Below are 20295 nucleotides of genomic sequence, written 5' to 3' on the forward strand. Positions count from 1 at the left end.
AAATTAAAATGGAATTTTAACTTAATTCCATGATAAACTATATTTTTTATTGATACTATGATACTATTTTTGTTGTAAATAGGGCCCACATTTGAGACTTGGAGACTGACTGGTTTTGCTGAAGAAAAACTGTAATGCTGACATGAATCTCACAGTGAAGGATGTAAAATGCTTTGGGTTGTTTGAAACACAACTGTTTCCAAATGAAAGGAAAAAGACAAACAGATCTCATGATCACTGTCTGCAAAGACTAAAATAAGGATCTTGTTTACTTCACCATGCAGTGTGAAATATGCATGTTAAAACTGACATTATGTAGATTGTTGTTTACTGTTGTTCTTGTTTTGTTTTTTTTTTACTGCTGGACAATATATAATCTACACAGTCCCCACTGTTATCAATTGAGTCCTATATTTCTCAGTGCCATTTCCCATTGATTTTGAACTGTAATCTACTTTACCCCTTCTTTTATGTTTCTTCATTATTTTATTTTATTGTATTTTTTGCTGTGGGAGCTGTTACAGAGGACTGCACAAATACAAGTTGTCTGGCATCTGCTGCACACCAATAATTTCTTTCAAAGATAACAAGACTTTGCTGCTCAGTGCTTCACTATATCTCCCAATTAAAACCTAACTGAGCTCATGGGCTGTGGGTATAACAAAGAAAAAAACAGAACTGCAACATGCATCCCATATTCACTTGAAACTGAGAGACTGTGTTACAGTTATTGTATGAAAGTTGTTTGTTATATGTAATCCTTGAAGTTGTTTACATGTTACCTATTTGTCTCAAATACATGTGCAAATGCAAGAAAAGCTTGTTATAAATCAATAATAACAGCAGATATGGATCACTTCTTCAATACACTGTATTTTATGACGTTATTGTTTCACAGCTGTAGCATGCATTATCTGCATTGTCTATTGAAAATGTGTGTGCAGTTCTTTGGAAATGTTATCTGCATTGGTATACCACATTATCTGCAGATAAACAGCAGACACAAACTTAACAGCATGTCTTTGAACTTGAACATGCAACACAAACTCCTTTTCTGCATCATAGAAAAAATGTATGCATTTGCTCTCAGCAGACAGAAGGTCTATTGATACATTACACAAACAACAGGCACATTTTTGAAATGCTCCATTTGTAAACTCGTGATCAAGTTCCGTTACTGTGCTGTAAAAAAAAACATATACACTGATATTTTGTACAGTTTTTACTGTGCTCCAACTTTTCATCTATCTATCTATCTATCTATCTATCTATCTATCTATCTATCTATCTATCTATCTATCTATCTATCTATCTATCTATCTATCTATCTATCTATCTATCTGTCTGTCTATATCTACCTCATTCATCTACAGGGAAGGGGAATTCCTGCTGGGACAAATATAAATCTTCATTTGGTCCTACAGGAAGAAATTAAAAATCTTAGTTGTTTTCAATTATTCCCCCTCCAAAAAATTCTAGGTTTAATTTAATTGACCCTCATGATCAACTTTGGGAATAATTAAATAAAATGCTATCTTGCAGTTTCAGCATCTAAAGAGTGAAATGCCAAAAAATGAACATTTTTCTCAGTCACTTTGGTGCTTTTCTCACACCACTCTCACATTTGCACAACAGTTAGTGCATTTCTCAAAACAATTACTACAAACTGCAAAATCTCGTGGATAACCTGCAAAAGCGCGTCCATTCCTCAAAAGCAAGTATTCATGTCAATGAAACTATCAGTGTCATCAAAATGAAAATTCCTTATGAACAAGATAGTCAAATGACTTTGTCAGGTTTTCATTATGATAGTTTACTCTGTAAGTGTTTTCCAATGCAAAAAAGTCAGGTCTTGGTGACACTTCCTGAAAATGCTCAAGACAGCACTATACACTACAGCCATGTGAAAACTATAAAGTTACGCATTACTGTATTTAGTGGAGTAACTGATACTGAGTATGTATGTTTCACATTTTTACTGCATTCTTTGCAATTCTAATTTGTTCACAGCATCTCTCTCAACCTTATGTCATTGTTTGCAATCACCATGGCACATAGCATGAAAGTGCAGATTGTTGAATTACGGTCCAATACTCTACTGTTCTCCCTGAAACTATTTAATAATTGAATTTACAGTGGTTTTCACAACATTTAAAATTAGTTTGACAGATTTTGACAACTAGTTCAACAATTTTGTATGTAATGCCTCAAGCAATGAAATGAGGACTATTATAGGGAACGACTAATCAGCATTCATAAGTATAGTTCATTTTGACAGACATGACATAAGAAAATTATAATGTTATAAAACAGCAGAGAATTGTATGAGAGCAACTGATACATGTCCAAAAGCATTTGCAATTTGTTCAAAGGAAGGAGAAATTGCTGCGATGATGTGCACAAATGACTAAATGTTGTGGAGGTTGAACTAATAGTCCTGACAATTTTCATTCTGATCTGAAAAATGCACCAAAGCAACTGAGAAAAACTGTAAATTAAGCTGTCTCTGGAGCTCTAACTTTTTATTTTATTTTATTTTTACAATACAACCTTGTATTGTATTGTAAACCCCAGATAATCAGTTATTGGTCGTAATTATACATTAATCTTATTACCAAATTCCATGACTTATATTGAAACTGTTTAGCAGACATTGTTTTAGTGGAGGAATGAAAAATGACACTGAATCCTTCTGGGTGATAATTGGAGTCTAAAATTGACACCTCTTCAGCCTTAATATCCTTAATAACACAATATATTAATGTAATAAATGTTTGCATATTATGTATTAATTTAATAAATATAACATTTCAGAAGGAAGCAGACATAGACATGTCATGGGGATGCCACTTGATAGTAATTATCGTTGATTAGCCCAAAGCATGACCAAAGTGTGTATAATCCGCAGCGTGCATCGTGGTTACAGTTAGGGCTATGAGTTCTTTCTTCATCACAAAGCAGCTCTGTTCACAGCAAAGACAAACCTCGACAGCTGCCATCCAAACAACAAACACACACAAGTTATAATGATTCAGGGGTTTCCATATGGCCAGAAACCAAGTATCTGTCCCTGAAGGAAGGTCAAAAATAGAATATAAATGAAGATTTACTTTGATACAAGTACCAAAAAATTCTTGAGGCTTAAATGTGGCCTGCCAAACAATTAAAGATACTGAATACTGAAATGAAAGGATAAAATAAAATAAGCCAAGAGTGGGAGTGGCTGTTTTTTTTTTGTTATCTTGTGACCATGAAAACAAATTAAATTTTTTTAATTTGGACTTTTTTTTTTTTTTTAATCTTACTATTTACTGATTGTTATGCAGTCTCAATGTCACATCTGGTGCCCATAATAGCAGCTTAGATTGTGTATAGGCATTTTTGATGCATAATAACACAGTGGGTAGAAGAGGACAGCATGAACATTCAAAGACTGCAAAGAATGCATTAGATAAAATACAAAAAAAGTAATTAAGATGACACCATCATTGTCAACACATGCAGCCACAGACACATGCTGCAAGTACAGATGACAATGGGGGTGTTATAGAGAAAATTATCAACCTGTCTAGGATATGGTGCACAGTTGGTGCACACTTGTTATTCAAAGATTAGATTTTTTCCAAACACCACTGTTGCCAACTTCAAAAGTAACAAAGAATTGATTAACAAGCGTGTCCCAGCTGTGACATCTGCCTATTTGCCTGTGGTGTGTGTATTTGGAGTGTATGTTTTGAAACCAGTGAAGATGTTGTCTTGGTTTACGTTTTGTCTGTTTGCTTGTATTATGTTAAGTTGCAGCGTGTTCTGCTCTTCCGGCCACCGTATAAAAGTGATACAAAATGTTATTTGTTGTGATGTGTCTGAAGTGGGTCACATGCTTCTGTCAAACAGCATTCACATCAATGAACAGAAGATCTCTTTATTCATGAGAACGCAGTGCCCTTTACACAGTGTCTCTCCTGAGAAAAGACATTTTTGTTCATTAAACATGGAGAAATTGATGCTATGGTTTGTTTTAGGCTCACTGTGCAACTGCACATGTAATACTTTTTGTTACTTTTTATACCTGATTATGGTATGTATGCTTCTCTCCAGTGTTAACGCTCACAAACCGATATACCAACCAGACCTGCAAGACCTGGATGACAGGTTTAAACAGCAGCAACCATACTGTATTCTGAAATGGCTGCTCACATCTCTTAGAGAAAAAAAACAATCCCCTTCTACATTCCACTCTGACATTTCTGCAGGTAACAAATCATCATCATTAATGCATATCGCACCCTCGACTTTGATGTGAACTCCAGTGTGGTTCTCACAGGTTCCAGCAGGACATGCAAATCTACATTACTGCACCTATTTGCATTTTTTGATCAAGAATAAAAACATGAGAGCAACTGCAGCTTTAAAAGTTCACAAAAACTCTCGATGTTCACCTCTGAAAAGCCACAGAGACTTTCATGAGAGGTAAAGATTTCTGGTTATTTTTCCATTTCAATTTTGATGAATATTCCAGTAGGCTATACTATATTAAAGCAGAAGTGAGTGATATATTTGTGTTAATATAAGTCTTAAATAGTTATATCTTCCGACAGCAATCACTTACATAGAGTGTTTGGACTGAAACACGGGTCTCTCAGTCCCTCTGCTCTGCTCTGAGCCGAAGAGAAAACATTTATCGTATCCTACAGTTTTTATCCAATGAGGAGAGAGAACAGCATGCAGGGCTGTGTGTGCAGCCAAGGAACGCCGTGAATGTGGTGACGTAGCGACGAGGACTGTTATGGTGCGTTCAAGGAAACTCGTATTTTTCCGACCGTGAAGTCGTACCAGTTCGATCTGGTACGAGTTCACCGGTCGGAAGTTACGAGTGGCCGTTATAGTGACTTTCACCGGTAAAACAGGTCGGAAAAACACGAGTGGGTTGCCTGGAACGCTACAAAGTCGTAAGTTGTGACTTGAAGCTGTAATTTACGATTTCAAAAGCCTGCCTGGAACGCAGCATTAGCGAAAACGACCGGATCACTCACTTCTGCTTTAAGATGCTGTGTAAATATGTTCTTTTTTTTTTTCTTTTTTTTTGCTGTGTAAATATGTGACATCTGCATACATGATGTAACTGAGTAATCAGATATCACTGCTGTTTCCTTACACTTTGTAAAAGCTTGAAATTGCAAATAATATTTTGAGCACCACAAACAGCGTTATGGAGAAATCTCCATCTTACACCACTAGTCAAATTTCAGTCAGTGATTAGAAGTCTTTGAAACTGGCAGCAGTTACATCAAAGCGACCAAAAATAATCCTTCCAAGTCAGTAGGCTACTTGGAAGGTGGCAGCATATGAGTACTTGGATGGGGATGCCGTTTCCTGTCTCAGGTATTCCTCAAGAAAACCCACCGAACGTCTATTTTCAAAATAAAAGTATGAATTGTTACTTCTGTTAAAAAAAATAGCTTTAAGTAACTTAATTTGACTTAATCACCGTAATAAAATTATTCATTAATCATAAATCTATAAAAATCGATCCACAAAGCATCTTTAATTACTCTATCAATCATATACTGATAGATTTACCCAGTTGCCGTAAGAGAGTTTTTTTTAATTAATTTATTTTGAAAATACCAACCGGATGTAGACGTTTTACGTTTGAAGTGTTATGACTTGACACTTTTGCCTTGTGATGTTGCTGATGATAGAGACAAAACAACACGGGGGGAACCGCTTATAATTAACTACACGCCTCGGTCATAACATATATTTTTACAAGGGCCGGTTCCCTCGTGATAAATAAAGGTCAACAACGGGGTAAGATACAAACAACACCGACCGATTGAATTCGTGAAAATTAGCTTCAAAACAACACACGGATAGTATGTTTTGTAAGGCTAGTTAGCTGGGTTAGCATTAGCTGGTTGTTGACATCTGTCTATCGGTGTGAATGTGTTGTTTTTATATCGTTAGCCTTAACTGTGGATGGTTTTATCCCATGCTGGATACGTTTAGCAGCGATACTAGTAGAAACATTATTATTACCAGAGGAGGACTGTCAGAGGTGAGCCAGGCTGCTCATAGCTGCTGTGATGAGGCTGTGGTGCTTCAACCTGTGTTTTTATCAATAATGTTTATAAGAGGCTTCACAGGAGGATTATATGAGACAAAAAGTTGCTATGCTTAATTAAATCATCTATATTTTGATTGTTATTAGCCTACTATAATAAGTGTAAGTCGCTGTTGTGCAACCCTGCTCGGTGACAGTGGTGTTGTCCAGCTTTAAAGAGCTCAATGATTTTCATAGGACAAATGTAGGCTAGTTTTATGCTGTTTTATAGAAGACACATGCTCAAAACACTTGACTGATGTAATTCATTCATTTGTAGTTGTGTAGCACCGCTTTTGTTGTGTGTGTGTGTGTTCAGTGTTTATGCAGGAAGTAGTCAGACCCTTTCACTATAACATTTTGTTATGTTGCAGCCTCATGCTGAAACCGTTTAAATCAAGTCGTTCCCCTCCTACAGTCACTCAGTACATGCATACAAAACAAAAAGAGTATCTTCAAGATCTCTGCTTTTTTTTTTTTGTAAAGGGAGAATTGAAATATTACATTGACATAAATATTCACACCTTATGCAATGACACTTCAAATTTAGCCCAGTTGGCTGTCATGTCTCCGGTCCTGATCATCTTTGTTTTTCGACATGTTGACACCTGAAACCAGGTAATGAGGTTGGACACCTTGGTGGGGAAGGTGGAAAAGCACCTGATGGTCACTCTGGCTGAGGTCCAGTGATGCTGTGTGGAGAGATGTCAGATGGACATCCGCCTCGGCGACTGTCCACCAGGGTGTCTGTCCATCTGCTATAAGGCGCAATGGCCACATGGAGGGCTTTCCTCTGTGTCGCTGTGTGAGTGCTGATGGGAGTTTGCAAAAGAGCACCTAAAGCACTTTCAGACTGTGAGATTTTGACTGGGGCTTCCTGCCAAGTGTGTCTGGTAGTTGTTTTTTTTTACTTTTTTGACTCACTTTGCATCTTCATATCAACGACAGACCTAGATATACAGTAACTACTGTCACTGTGAGAGTCGAGAGTGGGAAAAAATATCTTTCTGGCACCGCCTGATATTTTATGCCCTATGTGACCTGTTACCTGTGCCATAAGAAACAACTTTATCTGGTCTGATGAATAAAGATTGAACTGTTTGGTCTCAGTTCTAAGTGTCATGACTGGAGGAATCCAGGTAGGATAGCTCTTCATCGGTTTGAGAAGATCCGTAGTGAAGAATGACAGAAAATCTCCAAATCCAGGTGTGCAAACAAAGCTTGTTGTGTTACACCAAAGAAGACTGTAATAGTTGCCCAAAGGTACTTCAACTTATTGCTGAACAAAGTCTGAATACTTACAGTATGTCAATGATGTAGATGGGCTGATCAGGGTGAATAAACTCTGTTTTCAGACCAGATCAATAACTGAGCTCAGGTTTGTTTGCTCCTGTGGGTCTGAATGTTTTTTGAAAGCACTGAGATTTCCTTTTATTGTTTAACCATGAAAGAGCCTCTAGGCCGCTGGCCACTGACTTGTCCACATGATGATAATAAGTGCTGTTGATTAGTTTTTAAGCCTCTGGATATGGCAACATGTTATTCAACTTTATTAGTAAGTGTAGTAAGAAAAACCTAGATGGTTTTTAGATTATACTTCAGCAAGTTTTTAAGTCGAAATTGATTGACTAGTCAAAGGGAGTAACACACAGTCGAGGAAAACAGGATGTGTTATAACACATGGCGGGTTACATTTTAGGAAGTGAAAGATCCAGCGTCTGCCAAGCTCGACTGGTGCCGGAGAGAGGGAGTAAAAAAGAAGGATATCTTAACCTCTGCCACATAAAATCTGTGTCGTGCAAGTTCCTCAACTTTCAAGTACAGCAATGAATTGATGCATCGCTAATTTTGGACACAAAATGTTTGGTGCCCCTGCAATGTTTACTGGTGCTGAGGCAGCACAGTGGGCACATGAGAGCAACTGTTCAACAAAGCAAACGTGTATTTTGTACATTTTCTTTGTGACACATTACTTGTTTAGGTTTTACTGTCTTCCTGATGAGCATAATTGCACTTTAATTGGGATCTGATTAGGAAGGAATACATTGCACATGAAGTAATAACCAAGGATCTGCCTTGATCATTCTTCCTACTGCAAATTATAAACACAAAGTAAAAATAAATAAATAACGTCATGTTTCTTTTTTTCCTTAGATGTAGCCGATGAAATGGAGTATGATGAGAGACTTGCACTTTTCCGCCAAACCCGCCTCAATCCCTTTGATCGGGGAGAGGAAGAAGATGGTCCCCAAGGAGGCAAGACGCCCCCACTTCATGGTAAGCTTTGAAAAATCATGACACAGTCATCTAAAGTCTTTTTTAATGTAAACTTTGATTTATAAGTAAAGATGTGTGTTAATGTGAAGTCATTACACTGACCCATGTAGAAAAATCATAAGAGTCTAAAATCTAGTGACTGACAGCAACTCTGGCTGTGTTTTCCTACACTCTGTGGGTTCATGTGTCTTTCTCTGGACATCGTGAAGAAATATCTGGTTTGAGAGATGAGAACATTGTGTGTCAATACTGAAACTGGATCTGAAATGCTACAATTAACTTTTTGCGAACTATCCAAACATTATGAAGTATGAATCGAGCATAGCACAACTCTGTTTGACCTCATTTCAGTTTCTAGTGTATGAGGGAAAGTCCCAGTAATTAAGTTGTGACGTGTATATTATGTGCAGCTGATATAATTGTGAGGACAAGAAATGAATGCCTTCTTTGGCAGATATCCAGCCATTATTTCATTTTAAATATTGGTGAACACTGCAGGTTTTTGACAAAAGGGCAATTAACTTGGAATTTTATTAACCATGTTTGTGTTAAGATAACACACGTTCCCCGTCTGAGGTCTGTCCTGAGCATCATGAACCACTCAGCTGTCCTTGAGGTGCTCGCTGTAGATTAATATTGTAAGGACCTATGGGGATCTAGAAGGGTCTAAGATAGAGCTGCCAGATAGATTGTCTCCTCATTTCCCATACTAAACACATGGTCTTGCACCAGGACGTGTTTTCTGAGGCTATCTGCTTTTCTAAATGTCACTTACTCACAAGTATAAAGATGCTCCCCTTATAGCGCCAAAAAACATTCAGTCTATGATAGAGCTGCAACAGTTAATCGATTAATCGAACAAAAATCGATTATTAAATGAATCGTCAATTATTTGGATAATCTAATAATCGGTTTGAGTAGTTTTGTCAGAAAAAAAGTCAAAATTCTCTGATTTCAGCTTCTTATATGTGAATATTTCTGTTTTTTTTGTTCCTTTATGACAATAAACTGAGTCTCTCTTTGGTTTGTGGACAAAACAAGACATTTGAGGACGTCATCTTGTGGTTTGGGAAACACTGAGATTGATATTTTTCAACATTTTTTAACATTTTTTTGACCAAACAACTAATCGATTAATCATTTAAATCGATAATGGAAATAATCGTTAATAATAATCACAGCCCTAGTCTATGAAGTGTTATCATGCCACTATGGTTCACTCATTTCATGGGGCATTAAGTATTTACACAGGTCTAGAGCAGATACCGACGCCAAGCGGTTGGGGGTAACTCCAAGCTTACGGGAAAGGAAGTTGGAAATCAGGTGACTGAACCAGAGGAAATGAAAAGCATTAGTGTAAGCAGCTCTATACGCACATTTCCTGTATTGCCGGATTCAGGAATTATAGAGCTTTTTGTTTCATTACAGTCATTTTGACAGTGACATGCAGACTGACACAAAGTTAGCGGAGCTGATTTCACTGCTTTCTGCAACATTGGCCTCTGTCTGACACTGAGAAGCCGAATTCAGGCAACATGTTTTCTTCTGAGGTGTATGCAGGTAATGTTTTCTTTTTTGTCAGAATAATTTAGATTTGGTTTGATAAAACATATGATTGTTGTTTTCAACTAACAAATGGTGACATGTGTCTGAGGTAAATGTGCTGCAGTATGTGAGGGCTTCTCTCTGTTTACCACAGCGTTTATTACTGGTAGCCTACATGTGAGGCTTTTGGGAAACATTGGTAAATTGTAGCAACTACCCATAGTCTGCATATGAGGTATTTAGGGGACATGTGTGTAGTGTACATGTGTAAATTATAGCTGGAGTAAATAACCTGGCTTGCACTCTTTTCCTCTAAACTACATTAGTCTCTGCATGTACACTGGACTCATACTGCGCCCGTCACCACCACTGTGTTTATTATCAACCTGTGGGAAACACTGAATAACGAGCAGAATCATTTTCTCTCCGAAATACTTAATAGTAGTAGGCTAGTAGCTGTGTTTGTAAAAAATATCCGTGCTTCAAAGTTCATTCAGCAGGTCTGAGCGGCGGTTTGAATCACACTGTGGGCGTCTCCCTTGTCACCTGCCTTGGTCACACATTAACAGAACTCACAAGACAATTACCTGGAGTTCCGTCACTTGTCCATTGTTCCTCTACTTCTTCGAGAGTTCCCGAGCGCTGGGTCCAGTAGTCATGTGTGTGAAATTAACATGCGTGACTGAGTGCACTAAAGGACCATAGTTTGAGTGCCTACAAGAGCAGTGCCTTATGCCACGTTGCCCACCTCTTTTATTTTTATTTTTTCAGAAGCAAGGCTCGAGCTGTTCTCTGGAAGCAGAACCCAGAGTTCAGATCGCACAATGGACCTGGGTCTAGCTGAGGACCACTTCTCAAGGCCTATGGTGAGTGAATTAAAATGTTAGGGAGTGCACATACAAAACTTTTCTGTTGACTGTGAGTTTATACGTGCTTTTCTGCTTTTCATTCGTTCCAGGGTTCGTTTGTGGCCTCTGACATTGAACAACTGAAACTGGCCATAGAGGAGTGTAAGAAGCTGATCTTGGAGCTGCCAGAACACTCAGAGAGGCAGAAGGACACTGTGGTGAAACTTATACACCTTCGTCTCAAACTGCAGGAGCTTAAGGTTTGAACTAGAAAGTTGAATAACGTGATGTTGTAGTTGTCTGGTGTTGGCTCAGTTGGACAGAAGTTCTTAATTCTCAATTGGCTAATTTCACTAGCATGTTCTCATGAGTTTGTGGAATGGACAGCTGTGTGTGAGTGGGCTATGTTTATGTAAAACACGCTTTTTTTGACTGTGTTTCTAAAACAACTATTTACTAAAATGAATGCTGCTGCATTCAAGTGATTTTAGTGGTTAAGCATTTTGTAATAGGTGCAACAGTTTCCAGTTTTAGTTTGTAGTTGACCTGTGGCTTAAAATCTGTGCTTATGAGTGACTATCAGAGCTAATAGGGGAAATCCAGCTGGGCTAATACTATGAAGTGGCTACTGTGTGCTAACAACACATGTCAAATCTTTAGTTATATCACTTTTGGCCTCGTAGCCACTGGCCTGCACAAGATAAGTGAGAGCAAACATGCCGACATTCTTGGAAATGATAAGTTGATAAACAAGGGCATGGAGGTCCTGTTTTATAGTTTCTGGAGGTCTTATTTGAATGACAGACAGTAAGTAGGTTAGTTATATGAATTCAGTTTTTCATTTTCACTTAATTACTATTTTTTTGTCACTGATCTCTGTCACCGATGAAGCTATTTTGGCAGCATGCTGGTAATGTGTCAGACTGATGATTGTAACCAGAAACTAGTTTTACAGCGGTGACAATGATGAGGGGAAGGACTTTTTTCATGAATTAGGCTTCACCACACTTAAAATGTTACTAATGCTGCACCAGCGAAAACAAACGCAATGATTTTGTGTGTCCTTGATGTTCGCAGTGTTTTTCTGTGTCATTTTAAACCATATCATTCGTAACAGCTGTGTCTTATGTGCAAAGCTGTGAGCTATATGGAATTTTCCCAGAGTACTTTGTGTTGTACAATAACACAGCTGTAAGTTAAATCCCCATGTGATTTAAGTTGAACATATGACTGTTGTCAAGGGAATAAAGATTTGTCTTTGCTGCTTTAGGAAGTAGGACAGATGGAATATGAAAATACACAAGTAGCTGCATATTGCTGCATATTGCTGTCTTGTTATACATGTAATCGATTGCAGTTTGCAGGCACAATACTCACAGTAACACATCTAAGCTATAATATGAATTCTTAATCTAGGACAGTGGTTCTCAATCTTTTTCTGTTATGCCCCACTTTGGCCCACGGGGAATTTTTCAGGCCCACCTTTTTTTTGGTGGTGGTGGACAGCAACAGGGAGATTTTTTAGGTTACACTGTAATTCAATAATCATTATAAATCATTATAAATGAGGGTGAGTACTGTATATGCTTACTTACATACGGTACTTGGTTATATCCAACATCCACAACACTCACTGATAGACTGTTTACGACACAGCCTCTTCCTCTGCTGCCACTTGAACAGTTCCTCCTAACGCTCCTTTTCCCTCTAACCCCCCCTGCAGGCCACTGGCATCATTGCAGCCTTTTCTTGTTAATTCTAGTGTGAGGCTGTCATTTCTCAGGACTGTTTTCCCACAGTCTCAATGTCAGTTGCAACGTGTCTTCCCTCCAGCAAGACGCAGTCGGGCTGGCGCAGATCCCAGATACCTGCGCCACTAGCATTGCTGCGCCCAGACTTTGGGACACTCTCCCACAGAATCTGAGAGCTGCAGAATCTGTTTAGTGCTTTAAGAAGCACCTGAAGACCCATCTGTATAGACAGGCATTCCCTGACGGTCTCCTGTGATTCAGCCCTACATGGGCTGCTGCTGTTTTATTTTTGTGTCATTGAATGTATGTATTTATTGTCCTGTAACCCTGTAAAGCACTTTGTGAGTTCTCTCTGTGAGAAGTGCTATACAAATAAACGTTACTTACATACTTACTTACATGTCACTGTTTTCAAAATCGAGATCTGGTTTGTTCTTACAAAATAAAGTTTGTAAAGTACCTATGTGGAGCACACCTGCTGACAGATGTGCAGCTGACAGTGACAGTTTCCTCATCAATAAACCTGAGCCTCCTCCCTCACTCAGGACAGGACAGGACAAAGTCTCCTGGACATATATATTTGATGTAATATGAAAACGATATCTAGTGAGAAAAAAACAGGCGGGAAACAGTCACAAAAGGGAAACAGCCAGCTGTGCCCACAGCTGGCCACAGCTGGGCACAGTGGTCTGTACCAGCTGTCTATTTGACCACTATGGGCTCGCCCCACACTTTGAGAATCACATTGCACATTTTGCTGTAATGCATGTCTAACAACCATGAAGTGTGTTACAACTGCTAATACTATACTTAGTGAATTTTGGTTTTGCACTGTCCCTTTAAAAGGACCCTGAGGAGGACGAGCCCAATCTGAGGATCCTGCTGGAGCACCGCTTCTCTAAGGAAAAGAGCAAGAGCGTGAAACAGACCTGTGACAAGTGCAGCGCGATCATCTGGGGCCTCATCCAGACATGGTACACATGCACAGGTGAGACATTCTCCAACATGTCAGTCTGTCCAATGTGTCATTGGGTTTTCTTTGCCCAAATTGTAAATGATTGTATAACTCATTGCAACAGGATGAATGATGTGATTTGTTGTGTCCCTGTTGTACTCTGTCTGTCTGAATGTTCCCTGTATTATTAGGTTAGAACAGGGGTAACAGGGTTTCCACAGCCTATCATTTCATATAAAGAGTTTTCCAAACAGTGTTCTCTGTATTTATCCCTTCACCAGCAGATTCAGTGGAAACTCCCTGACTCTGTCAACCTCTCATTTACACATTTATCAAACCCAGTGGCCAGAGCTGTGATCTAGTGCTGATGCTAAAAAAAATGTCACGTCAAATCATGTGAGTATCCATTTCCTCTCTCTCTTTCAGGTTGCTACTACCGTTGCCATAGTAAGTGTATGAACCTGATCACGAAGCCCTGTGTGAGGTCAAAGGTCAGCCACCAGTCTGAGTATGAGCTCAGCATCTGCCCTGAGATAGGACTAGACCGGCAAGACTACCGTTGTGCCGAATGTCGCACGCCTATTTCACTGAGTGAGTATTAATGTGTCGTGTTGGTCGATGTCTGGCAGGTCAAATCGAGAAACAGAAAACGCAACATGCAGACAAATGGAAACTGGTCATGGTCTACTTGATACACATAATACATATTTGACATGGGACATAATCTTCAGTAAATCTATATCATTTATTTATGTAAAAAAAACACATGTTTAACAGGGGTGTTTAAAATGCATTCAAGCACATCTAACTGCCTTTTGTTTCATAGTTGGGCTGAACTGTGTGGTATTTATCTGACAGGGGGCGTGCCAAGTGAGGCCAGACAGTGTGACTACACAGGCCAGTATTACTGCAGCACGTGCCACTGGAATGACACGGCCATTGTCCCAGCTCGTGTCATCCACAACTGGGAGTTTGAATCACGCAAGGTACCCTCAACTACTACAGTATGATACAAAAAACATCTCTGCATCTTTTGTACATCATTTTATGAGGCCTCTTGTCAAGTTATACCCACTATTACAGGAGATGTAGGTTTACTGAACACATGTTCAAGCAGGGTTTAATGCCATTTTAGATGACTGCTATCATAGTGCATCAAAATCTCTATTTATAAATATTTAGTAGAGACTCAAATGTGCAGCTGCATTCATGTACAGTATTGCTTAATGATAGAATTACACACAATTATATTACAGTACTAAAAAACCTTAAGGGGTCACTTCACCAAAATCACATGTTGAAGTATACTGTATGCTCTGGTCATGAAACCATGTTTCTCATGGCTGTAGAGCTTTATAGATTAAAAAATTACAAGTGGAGTCAGCTTGATGTTGTTTTAACATCATTATACATTTAATTCCATTAAAAGCTATAATAGAAATATGGCTTCATGAAAAGCCAGTCAGTATCTGACCTACTTTTAGGTTTAACCTCGGTCAGGAGGAGGGAGGCAAATCCCGGTCAGATGATGGGCTGGTCATTAAATTACGTTTAATGCCACGTCACTGTGACGATATGAAAGATGTATTAAAGGGATAGTTCGGGTTTTTTGATATGAATCTATATGGCATCCCCATCATCAGTTACGTGCTGTGACGGTGACTTTCCCCGGACTGTGTCCCGTGAGCGGAGTTCCGGCCTGGTTTCGGTGCTGACGAATGTAGTCCGGCTAGTTGGCTGGGGTCACGAAAATAAAGCGTTCTTCTTCTCAAAACAATATGCATTCAAAAGAGTGATACATTTGAATCACAAAACCGTTGTCCACGAAAAAGTCTGACCTCGCAATCGCTTGGCGCTATTTTCTCTCCCTCCGTATCACTGCGCGCTGCCGCCTGTAGACGGCCGTGCGCGTTTCTATCAGCTGTTTCACGGAGTTTACTGCTCGGATAGTTCACATAAACATATCTGATTATGACACAAGTGATGAAGCCATCCCTTGTTTTAGCACAGAGCCAAAGGGAGAGCTTTATGAACCTGATGTGATGCTGAACTTCGTCAGATGGAGTTAAAACGAGCAGACAGAGAGAGAGAGAGAGAGAGAGAGGAGGGACAGGGAAGTGACAAGCTGAAGTTAGACCCACAGCTGTAGCTGTGACAGACAGGGTGACCGGGTGATGATCAGTAATGCAGCGCAGTCCGTTATGGAAGATCTGAGGCTCCTCTGACAGCTGCAGGTGAGCCGCAGGTGAGCTGCACGTCAGCTGGCTGGAGAGTAGTGTCGTTCTTTTTTTTTCTTTCTTTTTTTTCCAGCAGCAGCGTCCGGTGCAGGTGATGCACGCTGTCTGTCTGTGTATGTTTGTAGGTCTGATCTTCCACCATGAACTGCGCTGCAACGATCACCCACCTCTTTACCTAACTCCATCTGACGAAGTTCAGCATCACATCAGGTTCATAAAGCTCTCCCTTTGGCTCTGTGCTAAAACAAGGGATGGCTTCATCACTTGTGTCATAATCAGATATGTTTATGTGAACTATCCGAGCAGTAAACTCCGTGAAACAGCTGATAGAAACGCGCACGGCCGTCTACAGGCGGCAGCGCGCAGTGATACGGAGGGAGAGAAAATAGCGCCAAGCGATTGCGAGGTCAGACTTTTTCGTGGACAACGGTTTTGTGATGCAAATGTATCACTCTTTTGAATGCATATTGTTTTGAGAAGAAAAACGCTTTATTTTCGTGACCCCAGCCAACTAGCCGGACTACATTCGTCAGCACCGAAACCAGGCCGGAACTCCGCTCACGGGACACAGTCCGGGGAAAGTCACCGTCACAGCACGTTAACTGATGATGGGGATGCCATATAGATTCATATCAAAAAACCCGAACTATCCCTTTAATGGGTTCTTGTGGACATCTCCAGCCTCTTTGTCCTCTCACAGTGTGACTCCATTTCCAGGTTTGTCGTTCGTCAATGCGCTACCTGGCCCTGATGATGCCACGGCCTGTTCTGAAGCTGAAAGAAATCAACCCGCTGCTATTCAACTTTGTAGAGGAGCTGGTGGAGATCAGGGTGGGTAGCTTGGCACTGGCAAAGACCTGGCAAGAAACTGAGCAGTTTGAAGTAAATGTGCTCTCAGGCTTTGTAGGCAACATCAACTTTGTGTTTTACATCAGATGTGGTTATGATGAAAATCAAACAACCTTTAATCATGTATTGCTAGCTCATGGAGTAAGAGAGGAAATCAACAAGTGTGTGCATTGTGACATCGACAGTAATGTGTGTATTCCTTTACAGAAACTTCGTCAAGATATTCTGTTGATGAAACCCTATTTTATTACCTGTAAAGAGGCGATGGAGGCTCGGTTACTACTACAGGTTGGCATCCTTTGGTAATACATATTAACCAGACTTTAAAATGACCTGTGCAATTGAAGTGTCATACACTAGCAGATATCTAACTCACAAGTCACATGTTACAACAGCACCTCTTTGTGGTGAAAGTGAAGAGCTGGCACTGAACAGAGGAAAGTTGCTAATTAAATAGTTGTTGAGACAATGTATGGGATTTGTCAGATTACTCACACAGACTGGACCTGACTATTCTCACTTCAAATTCTAAATGTGTGCATTTAATTAAATTCTTAAAAAGACTTTCAAACAGCGAAAAAAATTGTAAATGAAAAAAAGAATGTTTTGAATTGCGGATGTTGGAGCATTTGCTGCTGCAGTCTGACCTCATGACATGCTGGGGGATTACATATATGTTTTAATGTAATGCACAATTTCTTTAAGAACTTTTCCAATGCATTTGTCCTCTGCAGCTACAAGATCGTCAGCACTTTGTGGAGAATGATGACATGTACTCACTACAGGATTTAATCGACATATCCAGCGGCAGACTCAGCTGTTCCCTCACTGAGATCCACACTACATTTGCTAAACACATCAAACTAGACTGTGAGGTGAGCTCATATGTGAAACATAAAGTCTGAAATTCTAAAATCCACTGCCTTATTATCATTAAGTAAGGTTCTGTCTTATTTTGTGTGTCTGTGTTTGTGTGTGTTTGTAGCGTTGTCAGGCCAAAGGATTTGTGTGTGAGCTGTGTAAGGAAGGAGACATCCTGTTCCCTTTTGACAGTCACACCTCAGTCTGCCACGACTGCTCTGCCGTCTTCCACAGGTTAGTCATCAACCAGTTGATCATGTGACTATGTGATAGTGGGAAATCGTTATGTGTGTGCATAATGATAATAAAGAATTCTTGAATCTTGAAAAATATAACTATGCGGTTGCTTCTAGTAACTCAGAAGACATATAGAGATAATCTAGTCTGAAATTACAAGTTAAAAATACTTTTAAACTGCATCCAGAAACTCATTAATGAGACCTACACAGATAGTAGCTGAACAGTACAATTTTCTAAACACTGCACTGGGGACAATAAAATAACCCACTAGACACCATTTATAAAATGTATTACCGTATGTGACAAACAATCAACATTCAAACACATTGATGTTTGTTTTGTCTCTATAGAGATTGTTACTATGATAACTCCACAACTTGTCCACGATGTGCCCGAATGACTGAACGGAAACAGGACGAGGAGTCGGATGTGAAAGATGCATAACGCTAAGGGGGGACCACATGATGTTACTGGATGTTGCACTTTTCCTCATGTTGTATTCAACTCGACCAAGAAAGTCTGAGCACAGATTTGCTTTTCATCTTTGTCTTTGGGTTGTTTTGTGCAAATGTCTCTATACAGTAGTGTTTTTATCCTCCCGTGCACTACATTATGAAGCAGGGTACTTAGAAACCCATCTCGAAATTAGTAGATATATATTTTTTATCAAACTTTTTAATTCACACTAAAATTGGATGTACTGAAACACTGTGCAGGTGTGCTCGTGTGAAGTATTCACATGAGAGAGTGTGACTTGTATAAATGTACAAAGTAAATTCCCTACCGTGAAAAGCTACCTTGTAATTGGGTGATTATGCATGAAGGAGTTGTATAGGAAACCATGTCAGTAACCATGCACTGAGCTGTCATTTCCAAATTTCATAGGTCATTAATATTACACATCTAAAAATGCATAGTGTTGAATCTGTCGGACTACATGATCTATCCATCTCTTTTTAAACTTTTTTTCTCCCTTTGTGACACATATTTCATCATCAGTGTGTTTCACAAGCACAGTTCCTGAAGCCGTCCATACCTATTGTATTTGCCTTTTTTCCTTTTCTGTTGATTTGTTTCACAAATTCTTAAAAACATCCCCAGGCCTTAAAGCAATATTTCTTTTTATCATCCTATTTGCACCTTATTAGACTCTCTAGGCCTGCTCTGAGTTAGTTCATTTTTCAATTAGCCACCCTGGATACTGAAAAGTCTGGACTGTAATTGTTTGATAAGAAAAGCTGTATATACAATCATTAAACCATAGCAACCAGGGCACCAGATACATCACTATAGCATGCAGTACCAGTACATTTTCTTTGAAGGAGAACTGACGAAGAAAAGGAATATGGGAGTTGTATGCTTTTCCTTTCATTCAAAACTGTGAACTCATTTCAGATGGTCTGTGTTGTATCTAGTTCAGTTTAATACCATAGTAAATACTGTAGATGTGAATACTCATGAACATTGTGTGCCTAAGATTGTCAGGTATATACAGCTGTTATCCAAACGTCTTAATACACTTAACCATCTTGTTAATGGTTTTCAGTCTTAAAGTACCTATAGCACATTTTGTCCAGCCAGTGATGACAAATATGTTAAGTGATAACTTTGGTAATGTGTAAATGTTGACCTAAAGTAGCCTAAATGTTTTAAACAATGACTTTTGGCTGTGATATGTGTCAGCATGATGTACTGTATATATGTTTTGTGTTCAAACTAATGGACATACATGATGTTGGTAATACCATGTCCTGTTGTAAAGGCATGTGGAGTGGAGCATGAATAAAGTAAAGAAATACATGAATGCTGCTGCACTGTGTTAAAATCAAGTTCAGTTTTCAACGACTGATCGATAAGTTATGATCCATCGTGTCTAGATGGCACAGACTCCAACAAAATCAAATATATTTGTGGTTTGTAGTTTATTTTATAATTATTTACGTTTTATAATACAGCATATTGTCATTCAATCATCGGGTAATTTTTTTAAAAAAATATTTATAAGTTTCTTGGAGTACAGTGTGATATCTTCACATGTATGGCCAACAAGTCACTTCAGTTTACATTTGTAGAAAAATAAGGCAACCACTAAATACTTTCTCCTGAGGAGCTGCAGCACTAGAATTTAGACATATTTTCTATGTATGTGTATATATATATATATATATATATATATATATATATATATATATATATATATATATATATATATATATATATATATATATATATATAAAGAAACAAGCTAAAATAGTTTTAGACTGAATATTTCCCTCTGAAATGCAATGGAAGTCAAACGTTGCATGCCACCTACTACATGATACAATGCATACCCTACAATGTATTACAAAATAATACAATGAAAATTATTCATAGGGTATTTGAAGCCTTTATTTATATCTTATTCATTACAATTACTAAAGGCTAGAATCAATCTATGGTTGGGGTTCAACAAAAGTGCATTGCAAGTAATTTATTGGTAAAAAAAAAAAAAGTCTGCCAAATAGCAGCATCAACTTTTTTTGAAACAGTATGGACATCACATAACTTTATGTAGGCTAAATGAATGAGATGCAACATGACTTTATGACCGTTACATAAATCTTGGACACCACGCTGGCCTCAAGGG

At 38.8% G+C, this 20295-nt stretch overlaps 1 protein-coding gene across 2 annotated transcripts; it reads left to right on the forward strand.

Annotated features, from left to right (window-relative positions):
• The first annotated feature begins 5674 nt into the window (after positions 1 to 5674).
• def8 (differentially expressed in FDCP 8 homolog) lies at positions 5675 to 19470 on the forward strand. Of its 2 annotated transcripts, none has more exons than XM_083969273.1 (12): positions 5675 to 5811; positions 8258 to 8380; positions 10697 to 10791; positions 10884 to 11033; positions 13371 to 13512; positions 13906 to 14070; positions 14338 to 14465; positions 16434 to 16547; positions 16773 to 16853; positions 17300 to 17440; positions 17551 to 17660; positions 18017 to 19470. In XM_083969273.1, exons 2-12 carry the CDS (start codon positions 8272 to 8274, stop codon positions 18108 to 18110), a joined length of 1329 nt encoding a protein of 442 aa, XP_083825399.1. In that variant the 5' UTR covers positions 5675 to 5811; positions 8258 to 8271; the 3' UTR covers positions 18111 to 19470. The 2 variants fall into 2 exon arrangements, with proteins under 2 accessions (XP_083825399.1, XP_083825400.1); XM_083969274.1 differs by having other exon boundaries at positions 10700 to 10791.
• The last annotated feature ends 825 nt before the right edge of the window (positions 19471 to 20295 follow it).

Source organism: Trachurus trachurus (genome assembly GCF_905171665.1).
Source record: "Trachurus trachurus genome assembly, chromosome: 3".
In the NCBI taxonomy this organism is placed as follows: domain Eukaryota; kingdom Metazoa; phylum Chordata; class Actinopteri; order Carangiformes; family Carangidae; genus Trachurus; species Trachurus trachurus.